This window comes from Blennius ocellaris (genome assembly GCF_963422515.1).
Source record: "Blennius ocellaris genome assembly, chromosome: 22".
Classification (NCBI taxonomy): domain Eukaryota; kingdom Metazoa; phylum Chordata; class Actinopteri; order Blenniiformes; family Blenniidae; genus Blennius; species Blennius ocellaris.
This window is the reverse complement of record NC_137671.1, coordinates 860,848-873,054: the sequence shown is the minus strand read 5'-3', so window position 1 is coordinate 873,054 and position 12,207 is coordinate 860,848. Positions and strand designations below refer to the sequence as shown.

General features: G+C 49.0%; 1 protein-coding gene across 1 annotated transcript in view; it reads left to right on the top strand.

Moving 5' to 3' along the window:
• LOC308146615 (neuron navigator 3-like) overlaps positions 1–12,207 on the top strand; it is a gene marked incomplete at its 5' end in the record, with an annotated part of 79,596 nt that overhangs the window by 34,068 nt on the left and 33,321 nt on the right. The window contains 3 exon segments of the mRNA XM_080518518.1: positions 918–990; positions 2,215–2,428; positions 9,713–9,781. Of these exon segments, the coding sequence (XP_080374644.1) occupies positions 918–990; positions 2,215–2,428; positions 9,713–9,781 (356 nt within the window).

Sequence of the window (12,207 nt, the reverse complement as noted above, 5' to 3'; positions counted from 1 at the left end):
GAAGCTGTGGCTCGGCTTTCCTGTTACAGCTGTGGACGGCGAAGACTTTTGCCATCGATCTAAGCTCGGGCAGGACGTCAAGTACTTGGTCCGGGTCGTCCTGGACTCACACCAGCTCATCTGGATGCTACAGGGTCTTATGGATGGGTCCTGCCATGGATGGGTCCTGCCATCCATCCATCCAACTTATGGATGGATGGCAGGAACCAGAATACCACTCCCCCCTGTTCTACAGACTGTGGGTGTGCCCCGACTCACTCACCAGTTTTCTAGGGTTAGACCTTTGATGTCTTTGAAAAAGGCACTGTTGAGCACCATTTTACTAAAGTTCACCGCGACTTCAAGCAGCTTCTGTGAAGACGCGGTAGAGGGATTTAAGAAAGCCCCTTCACGGATGGCGGCATCATAATTCGCGGACCACAAAAAAAAAAAATCCCGACCCGGTTCGTCACATCGCCCGCTCGCATGTTGGAAAAACAAAACCACGTGCGTCTCACCCCTGCGGTTCGACGTCGCCACAAGCATGTGGAACACTAATGCCCCCGTCAACGCCCTCAATCGTTATTCCACTTGTTTGCGTCGCCTCGGGGGCTCGTGCCGACGGAACACAAACAGCGGTTTGGTCCAAAAGCCTCGGAATTCCTAGTTGGAGTGTCGCTTGAAGAAACGAGCCTCTTCTTGAGAAAACACATCTACAGAGAGAGAGAGAGAGTCACGGTGTGGCACACAGCCGTCTCCACGTGGGGGGGGGGGGTCACGGGGTCACGCCGGGGGTCACGCGACACACAGACAATGATGTGTGATTCTGCTGATCTGAGGACTCCGTTGATCCTCAGCCGGGGACACATTCCCCCGCTGTGAGCGTCCTTTGTGCTGACTGTCCACCGTCCCCCCCCCCCCCCGTCCCCCCCCCACAGATCGAGAATGTGGACGCCTGCCTCAGTTTCCTTGACGCCCGAGGAGTGAATGTACAAGGCCTCTCCGCAGAAGGTACTTTTTTTTTTCTTCTTAAATTTAGTGGTTGTGGCTCAGTGGTCTGGATAATACGGTAATTTGATACTTAGATTAAACCCTCCCCCCCTCCCCCGATAAAACCAGCTTACAGCATTATACCTTCGTCACACAAAAACAAAAATGTTAAGTTATGGCAGTTGCCATGGAAACGGCAGAAAAGATGAAAGTGACCACAAGTTGGCGCCATTGTTTTGATTTTGTTTTTGTTTTTTTTGTCATGAAACCACACACACACACACACACACACACACACACACACACACACACACACACACACACACACACACACACACACACACACACACACACATACAGGGAACAATCCGCTATAAACAACAACAACCGGAGAACACGGACGTTTTACTGGAGAGGTGATGGAATCGGATGTCAAAATAAAAGTACCAGGTCCCAGGAGAACATGTACTGGGAGAAACAACACTCTGGAGGAACCATTGTTGTTGTTTTCCGTCTACTGAGCATGTGCAGAAGAACTGCAGTAGCCATGTCGCAGAAAAGTTGCATTGTCCCTCGTTTCCATGGAGACGCAGTTGCAGAAGTTGATGAAACTGCGTTTTCGACCGTTTCCATGGAGACGGGGTTTTCGGAAAGTTTCCGTCGTTTCCTACGGCGACGGCATCGGCCTTTTTTTTAAAGAAAAAAAAAATAATAAAAAAGTTTGCTCATCGGAAGTGGTTTTCAAAAAGTTGCTCGTGGCACTTTAAAAAAACAAAAAGTTCCACATTAAGCCCTCGGGGGCTGAAAACAGTCGCCCCGATCCCGACACACTGACCAATGACCCCCGACTGCTGCTGCGCTAAAAACAGCGAAGTGACTCAGCAGACCTGGAATCTCTATGTGGGGCCCCAAATACATACAAACATATATATATGTATATTTTTATATAAGTTAATGGGTTCTCCTGCTCATCACTGTTGCTGATGCATTTCATCAGCGCAGTGTGACCCCAAAACCCCAAAACCCCCAAAACCCCAAAACCCCAAAACCCCAAAACACTCAGTTCAGTCGTTCAGTTCAAATGTGTTTCTCTCTCTCTCTATATATATATATATATATATACGTGTGTGTGTGTGTGTGTGTGTGTGTGTGTGTGTGTGTGTGTGTGTGTGTGTGTGTGTGTGTGTGTGTGTGTGTGTGTGTGTGTATATATAAATGTATGTGTATGTCCGTGTCCCTCCCCAGAAATCAGGAATGGCAACCTGAAGAGCATCCTGGGCTTGTTCTTCATCTTGTCTCGCTACAAGCAGCAGCAGCAGCAGCAGCAGCAGTACTACCAGTCGCTGGTGGAGCTCAGCCAGCAGGGCGGCGGCGCCGCGCCGGCCACCACCACCACCACCACCACCACCACCACCACCACCACCGGCGGCGGACTCAAGACGCAAGACATGCAGTCCAGGTAGGTGGTGCCGAGGGGGGAGGGGGGGATGGGAGGGGTCAAAGGTCGAGCTGCTTTGAGTTGATTTGCAGGTCGGAGCGACAATTTATTGATTTACTGCTTTAAGACGCAGAATCAGATCCAGTTTGTTCTGCAGGAAACTGAACGTGAAGATCTGGAGTTCTGACTTGTGACTTGTGACTTGTGACTTCTGACTTCTGACTTGTGACTTGTGACTTGTGACTTGTGACTTCTGACTTGTGACTTCTGATTGGAAGGAGGATGTTTCTGATCAGTTCTGATTAATTACCGCAAAAGTATGAGGAGTTACTGTAGATTACATTTCTGTATTACATTTTGATTTTTTACCATCTATTTGAGGTATGACTAGGATATATATATATATATATGTACACTTGAAACTTTAGAAAACTTTGTCTGATGCAATAACATATATATATATATATATATATATATATATATATATTCTGTATATTCTGTTTTAATTCAAATACTCTGTCTATGATGAGCTCACACACACACACACACACACACACATATATATATATTTATGTATGTATAAATATATATGTATATATATATATATATATATATACATACAAAAACACTTGAAACTTTAGAAAACTTTGTCTGATACAATAATATATATGTATATATATATATATAAGTGTATAAGTGTTTTGATTTGGTGGTGTTTTGTACCTCCAGGCCACCGTACTAAAGAAAACTGTGTGTGTGTGTGTGTGTGTGTGTGTGTGTGTGTGTGTGTGTGTGTGTGTGTGTGTGTGTGTGTGTGTGTGTGTGTGTGTGTGTGTGTGTGTGTGTGTGTGTGTGTGTGTGTGTGTGTGTGTGTGTGTGTGTGTGTGTGTGTGTGTGTGTGTGTGCGTGCGCGTGCGCGTGTGTTTTGGGGATTCATAATGACTCGTTCATGTACAAACTTGAAATCTTTTTTTTCCTTTTCACCCATCAAATGGAGCGAACGAATCCATGCTTTTATTTTGAAATCACCATAGGTGGTGAGAGACCGGTGTGTGTGTTGGCCGCTCTGTGTCTCGGCGACGTAAATAGACACAACCGGCCTTGAAAGAGTCTAAAGGCCTGACGGGTCTAACGTGAGTCTCATTCATATATATATATATATATATATACATTTATATATATATATATATATATATATATATAGGGAATATATATAGTTAGTTTGCAGAAATCCAGCACAATAAAAGCCTTTCGTCTCGGCTCTTGAGGAAACAGGAAGTGGGTAAAGTGATATGGAGGAGATTTGGCCTCGCTGTGTTCGGACCAATCAGGACTGTGTGGAGGTTATTAGTGGCACAGCTGCCTCCCCCCCCCCCCCCCCCCTCCCTCCTCCACCCCCCACGACAGGTGGAGAATACACACACACACACACTGGAAGTTTACAGACTCCAAACCAAGACACTTCACAGTTATTTTACATTATTTTAAACCGAGAACCTCTGAACTCGTTTCAAGAGCATTTTCTGTCAAGCTCTCGCCGTTTTATATATATATATATATATATATATATATATATATATATATATATATATATATATATATATATATATATATATATATATATATGGGTGTATATACATATACATGTACATGTACACCCATGTATACATGTACATGGGTGATGCATTCAGGCGTATCATGTAACTCTGAACTTTCTTTCCTGCTCATATATATGTATGTATATATATATTCTGTTTTAATTCAAATACTCTGTCTATGATGAGCTCACACACACACACACACACACACACACACACACACACACACACACACACACACACACACACACACACACACACACACACACACACACACACACACACACACACACTTGGCATCCAGCTTTGACAGGAGGATCTTTCTATAGACAGCACCTGCTCGCCGGGGAGTGTGTGTGTGTGTGTGTGTGTGTGTTCATAGCGGAGCTCGTGATTGGTCAGAGGTCTTCCAGTGCTGTAGAAGGCAGGGGTTTATCCCCGCCCCCCCGGGCCCCACCCCCCTGCCCCCCCAGGGCCTGGCGGCGGTCAGTAAGGCACCATGTCCCGGGGCGAACACGTCGACCCCCTGCTGTGGCGCTCCTCGCGCCTTCCCACCGCCGTGTCGCGCGACAGGAAGAGCCGCTCGCCTTACGGGAGGACCGGCGCCCCGGGTAGAACCGCCTGGCCTCAGAGGTACGGCAGGAGCTCCGGCCTCACGGGGGGACTCCACCTTCTCCCTCTTGTTTTCTCTCTAAAGCCACACGGGGGGGCGTGAGGACGGCGCGGCGCCGGTGGCGTCATGAACTGGTAAACGTCTCTGTTGACACGTGAATTGTTGTTTACCGTTGGACGGTTCCTGCTGCTGCACGCCGGCCGGATTCAACTGGAACTACATGCTGTGTGTCTGTCGGTCTCGCTGTGGGCAGCACGCACTTGACTTATTTAGGGGCGTGGCTCCGGCACGCTGCCGCGCTTTCATTTTGTCTGAACACCAAGGCGACAGACGGTGACCGACGGCAACAGACAGCGATAGATGGTGACACACAGTGACCGACGGCGACAGACGGCGACAAACGTTGACATACGGTCACCGACGGCGACCGACGGCGACAGACGGCGACAAACCTGACCGACGATGACAGACGACGACAGACGGTGACACACAGTGACCGACGGCGACAGACAGCGACAAACGTTGACATACGGTGACCGACGGCGACCGACGGCGACAAACGGTGACCGACGACGACAGACGGCGACAGACGGCGACAAACGTTGACATACGGTGACCGACGGCGACCGACGGCGACAGACGGCGACAAACGGTGACTGACGATGACAGACGGCGACAAACGTGACCGACGATGACAGACGACGACAGACGGCGACATACAGTGACCGACGGCGACCGACGGTGACAGACGGTAACCAGCAGTGACCGACGGTGACCAGCAGTGACCGACGGTGACCGACAGCGACCGACGGTGACCGACGGCGACCGACGGCGACAAACGTTGACATACGGTGACCGACGGTGACCGATGGCGACAAACGTTGACATACGGTGACCGACGGTGACCGACGATGACAAACGTTGACATACGGTGACCGACGGCGACCGACGGCGACCGACGGCGACCGACGGTGACCGACGGTGACCGACGGCGACAAACGTTGACATACGGTGACCGACGGCGACCGACGGTGACCGACGGTGACCGACGGTGACCGACGGCGACAAACGTTGACCGACGGTGACCGACGGCGACCGACGGCGACAAACGTTGACATACGGTGACCGACGGCGACCGACGGTGACCGACGGCGACAAACGTTGACATACGGTCACCGACGGCGACCGACGGTGACCGACGGTGACCGACGGTGACCGACGGCGACAAACGTTGACATACGGTGACCGACGGCGACCGACGGTGACCGACGACGACAAACGTTGACATACGGTGACCGACGGCGACCGACGGTGACCGACGGTGACCGACGGCGACAAACGTTGACATACGGTGACCGACGGCGACCGACGGTGACCGACGGCGACCGACGGTGACCGACGGTGACCGACGGCGACCGACGGCGACAAACGTTGACATACGGTGACCGACGGTGACCGACGGTGACCGACGGCCACCGACGGCGACAAACGTTGACATACGGTGACCGACGGTGACCGACGGTGACCGACGGCCACCGACGGCGACAAACGTTGACATACGGTGACCGACGGCGACCGACGGTGACCGACGGCGACCGACGGCGACAAACGTTGACATACGGTGACCGACGGTGACCGACGGCCACCGACGGTGACCGACGTCGACAAACGTTGACATACGGTGACCGACGGTGACCGACGGCGACAAACGTTGACATACGGCGACCGACGGTGACCGACGGTGACCGACGGCGACAAACGTTGACATACGGCGACCGACGGCGACATACAGTGACCGACGGCGACAGACTAGATTGTTATTACGGTGACTGTCAAAATAAAAGCACCAAGTTGGATTGTTATTACGGTGACTGTCAAAATAAAAGCACCAAGTTGGATTGTTATTACGGTGACTGTCAAAATAAAAGCACCAAGTCCAGGAGAACCTGGACCGGTAGTTATGACATCACAGAGGAGGCTTTGATGTCGTCTTATCTACTGAACATGTGCAGAACAACTATTGAAATGTTTCGCAGCGTTTCACTATAAAGTTTTTCCCCGTTGTCATGGAGACGTTTAAAAAAAAACGTGAGTTTTCAGTGTCGTCGTCGTGGACGCAAAGTTTCGGGGGGGGGTTGCCCTTGAGCTCGCCGTCGCCCCCCGTCTGTGGCTTGAGGAAATGTTCTCGGTGTGATTTATTGCAAAAGTTCCGCGCCACTCCAGTTTATTGTCGCATTAGAGAAAATGAATCCGGAGGAGGAGGAAGCTGCCAGAACGTCCATCACGCCGCGGCGCCGCCGCGCTGAACTGAGGCCATTGTGACCATTGCCGCCGCTGAATAAAACATGAGGCGGCGGCGGCGCGTCACTCCGTCACCCGGCATGTCGGTTAGTTCATCGTCCCCCCCGTCCACTCTGTGTCCCCAAACAGAGGACGGCTTGTTTGTTGGTCAGATGAAGAGCAGCTCGGCGGCAGACGGACACTCTTAGAGCTCTTATTGCAGCGGGGTCTTCCTGGCTCTTTTCAACCGGTGTCAGGTAAAGTTTTAATTTGAAACGATGTGTTTTGTGTTGCTGCCGAGAATAACGCTTTGATTTAATTCACTGATTTGAGTGGAGGAATATTGAGGCGGGAAGTTTCACTTTGAAAGTTTCCTGACGGCCGATTGAGAAAGTAAAAGTCACTAGCTTTACTTTGAAAAGCCAAATTTAACGTGTGTGTGTGTGTGTGTGTGTGTGTGTGTGTGTGTGTGTGTGTGTGTGTGTGTGTGTGTGTGTGTGTGTGTGTGTGTGTGTGTGTGTGTGTGTGTGCGTGCGTGCGTGCGTGCGTGCGTGCGTGCGTGCGTGCGTGCGTGCGTGTGCTACATATCGTAGTAATTTCACAACTTTATTTCTAGAACATTTCCAACCTGGAGGTTTGAGTCTTTCCAGAACAACCGACGGCCTCATAAGGCGACCGACGGCGACCGACGGCGACAGACGGTGACCGACGGCGACCGACGGCAACAGACGGTGACCGACGGCGACCGACGGCAACAGACGGTGACAGACGGCGACCGACGGTGACCGACAGCAACAGACGTGACAGACGGTGACCGACAGTAACCGACAGCAACAGACGGTGACCGACGGCGACAGACGGTGACCGACGGTGACCGACAGCAACAGACGGTGACCGACGGTAACCGACAGCAACAGACAGTGACCGACGGCGACAGACGGTGACCGACGGTGACCGACGGCGACAAACGTTGACATACGGTGACCGACGGTGACCGACGGTGACCGACGGTGACCGACAGCAACAGACGGTGACCGACAGCAACAGACGGTGACAGACGGTGACCGACGGTGACCGACAGCAACAGACGGTGACAGACGGTAACCGACAGCAACAGACGGTGACCGACGGCGACAGACAGTGACCGACGGTGACCGACAGCAACAGACGGTGACAGACGGTGACCGACGGTGACCGACGGTAACCGACGGTGACAGACGGTGACCGACGGTGACCGACAGCAACAGACGGTGACCGACGGTGACCGACAGCAACAGACGGTGACCGACGGTGACCGACGGTGACCGACAGCAACAGACGGTGACAGACGGTGACAGACGGTGACCGACGGCGACAGACGGTGACCGACGGTGACCGACAGCAACAGACGGTGACCGACCGTGACCGACAGCAACAGACGGTGACCGACGGTAACCGACAGCAACAGACGGTGACCGACGGCGACAGACGGTGACCGACGGCGACAGACGGTGACCGACGGTGACAGACGGTGACAGACGTTTGAGTCACGCGGGGGAACGAGTCTGAGTAACGAGTCTGAACGAGAGAACGAGAAAAGAGCGTCGGCTGTGTGCTTCCTGGTGTCGTCTGTCTAAACGAGTCCTCCACTCTGCCTGAACGAGTCCTCCACTCTGTCTAAACGAGTCCTCCACTCTGTCTGAACGAGTCCTCCACTCTGTCTAAACGAGTCCTCCACTCTGTCTGAACGAGTCCTCCACTCTGTCTAAACGAGTCCTCCAATCTGTCTAAACGAGTCCTCCAGTCTGTCTGAACGAGTCCTCCACTCTGTCTAAACGAGTCCTCCAATGTGTCTAAACGAGTCCTCCACTCTGTCTGAACGAGTCCTCCACTCTGTCTAAACGAATCCTCCAGTCTGGCTAAACGAGTCCTCCACTCTGTCTGAACGAGTCCTCCACTCTGTCTAAACGAATCCTCCAGTCTGGCTAAACGAGTCCTCCACTCTGTCTGAACGAGTCCTCCACTCTGTCTAAACGAATCCTCCAGTCTGGCTAAACGAATCCTCCACTCTGTCTAAACGAGTCCTCCAATCTGTCTAAACGAGTCCTCCACTCTGTCTGAACGAGTCCTCCACTCTGTCTAAACGAGTCCTCCACTCTGTCTGAACGAGTCCTCCACTCTTGTCTAAACGAATCCTCCAGTCTGGCTAAACGAGTCCTCCACTCTGTCTGAACGAGTCCTCCACTCTGTCTAAACGAGTCCTCCACTCTGTCTAAACGAATCCTCCAGTCTGGCTAAATGAATCCTCCACTCTTTCTAAACGAGTCCTCCAATCTGTCTAAACGAGTCCTCCACTCTGTCTGAACGAGTCCTCCAGTCTGGCTAAACGAGTCCTCCACTCTGTCTGAACGAGTCCTCCACTCTGTCTAAACGAATCCTCCAGTCTGGCTAAACGAGTCCTCCACTCTGTCTGAACGAGTCCTCCACTCTGTCTAAACGAGTCCTCCAATCTGTCTAAACGAGTCCTCCACTCTGTCTGAACGAGTCCTCCACTCTGTCTAAACGAATCCTCCAGTCTGGCTAAACGAGTCCTCCACTCTGTCTGAACGAGTCCTCCAGTCTGGCTAAACGAGTCCTCCACTCTGTCTGAACGAGTCCTCCACTCTGTCTAAACGAATCCTCCAGTCTGGCTAAACGAGTCCTCCACTCTGTCTGAACGAGTCCTCCAATCTGTCTAAACGAGTCCTCCACTCTGTCTGAACGAGTCCTCCACTCTGTCTAAACGAGTCCTCCAGTCCCACTCTAAAGGAGATTGTCCGTCTTCTCTGTCCTCAGTCTCACGGCACGATATGCAAGTCCTCCGGGCCACGGCGGCGTAGGAGCACCACAGAAGAAGAACACCAGGTACGTCCACTGTGACATCATCACCAGGCGACGACATCACTCTGACATCATCACCAGGCGACGACATGTAGAACGATTCCATCGCTTTTCTTTATTAATCACATGATGGACGTCACACCTGCTTCTCTTTCTCTTTTCCTTTTTTTCTTTTCTTATTTCCTTTTTTCCCTTTTTTCTTTTCTTAATTCCTTTTTTATATATTTTTTCTCTTTTTCCTCTTTTTTATTTTCTCTTTTTCTATTTCCTTTTTTCTTTTTCTACTTATTTTTTTCTCTTTTTTCTTTTTCCTTTCTATTTTTTCTTTTTTCCTTTCTTTTTCTCTTTTCTTTCCTTTTTCCTTTGTTTTCCTTTTTTCTTCTTTTCCCTTTATTCATTCTTTTTCCCTTTTTTCTTTCTCTTTCTCTTTTTTCTTTTTTCCTTTGTTTTTTCTTTTGTCTCTTTTTCTTTTTGTTTTTTCCTTTTTTCTTTCTATTTCAATTTCTTTCCATTTTTCTTTCTATATTTCCCTTTTTTTTGGGAACCTAGGAGTCGATTCCCTAGGAACCGATACCTAGGAACCGATACCTAGGAACTGATACCTAGAAGTCGATACCTAGAAGTCGATACCTAGGAACCGATACCTAGAAGTCGATACCTAGGAACCGATACCTAGAAGTCGATACCTAGGAACCGATACCTTGGAGTTGATATCAGTACTCAACGTATTTTTTTGTGTTCAAGTGATAATAAATATGATCTAAAATCTTTTTCCCCCCAAATACAATATATTTATTTGTCAATATATAAACTTTAACAAATAAATCAAAGCAACAACCAACTGAACTGCAAAGTTGCAGAACTGCCAGTACGCAGTTTTTCTTCATACTTCACAAAGTAAAAGCAGCTGCAGGTACTTCCCAGCTCCTTTTTATTTCATTAATCCCCCAGACACTGATAATTGATTTCTTTACAGTTTCCAGACTGTATAAAAATCAATACAAGTGTAAAAACACACTGATCTGAACAGTTCCTGATGTGAGCAGCAGGGGGCGATGTTGGACAGCCTGCTGGCCGCCTGGCGGCTCCCCTCCCTCTGTAATGAGCCAGATGTGGCCAGGCCAGATGTGGCCAGGCCAGATGTCTGCTAATCACAGCGCCGCCTTTTTTTAGAAGAACGAGTAAAAGTCCGACTGCGCTCATTCACAAAAACCATGAAACTAATATTGTGAGTCTATTATTATTATTATTATTATTATTATTATTATTATTATTATTATTCACTATAATCAGGCGAGTCTTTTCTGTTTTTATTCATTGGTGATGATTTCAAAATGTCCCACTGTGACTTCACACATTTTATAGAAAAAGCCCGACTGCAGTTTAAAGATACTTTATACTCGATTACAGTGATTAAATAGAGGCTGTTAATATTGAGAACAAATGTTGAAGATTCTCCCCGATTTGCTGTAATTCTCCTTTTCTTTTTCTTTTTTTTTTTAATCGGAGATTAAAGCTCATTCAGATTTTATTGGCAGCTTTTACACCAGGCGTTAAATGGAATTAGTGTGTGTGTGTGTGTGTGTGTGTGTGTGTGTGTGTGTGTGTGTGTGTGTGTGTGTGTGTGTGTGTGTGTGTGTGTGTGTGTGTGTGTGTGTGTGTGTGTGTGTGTGTGTGTGTGTGTGTGTGTGTGTGTTGGGGATTGATAATGACCTGAAATCTTTTTTTTTTCACCCATCAAATGGAGATAATCCATGCCTTTATTCTGAAATCCCTGTAGGTGGTGAGAAACTGGCTTATGTTGAATGGAGGTACACACATTGCAAGTATGAGTACAAACCTGTAGCTACTTGCTGTTACACATCGATGTCAGTATCGGTATGAGTAGGTATCGTTTCGTAGGTATCAATAAGTATTGGCGTCTGTCGGTAGGTATCAGTATCTCTAATGGTAGGTATCGGTATCTATCAGTAGGAATCAGTATCTATCGGTATCAGTCGGTATCGTATTGGAAGGTATCATATCGGTTGGTATCAGTAGATGTCGGTATCTACCGGGAGGTATCGGTATGTATCGGTAGGTATCAGTATCTCTATCAGTAGGTATGGATATCTATCAGTAGGTATTGGTATCTCTATCGGTAGGTATCAGTATCTATCAGTAGGTATCGGTATCTATCCGTATGTATCAGTATCTCTATCGGTAGGTATTGGTATCTATTGGTATCTATTAGTAGGTATCGGTATCTATTAGTAGGTATCGGTATCTATCCGTATGTATCAGTATCTCTATCGGTAGGTATTGGTATCTATTAGTAGGTATCGGTATCTATTAGTAGGTATCAGTATCTATCCGTATGAATCAGTATCTCTATCGGTAGGTATTGGAATCTATTAGTAGGTATCGGTATGTATCGATAGGTATCGGCATCTCTCTCGGTAGGTATCGGT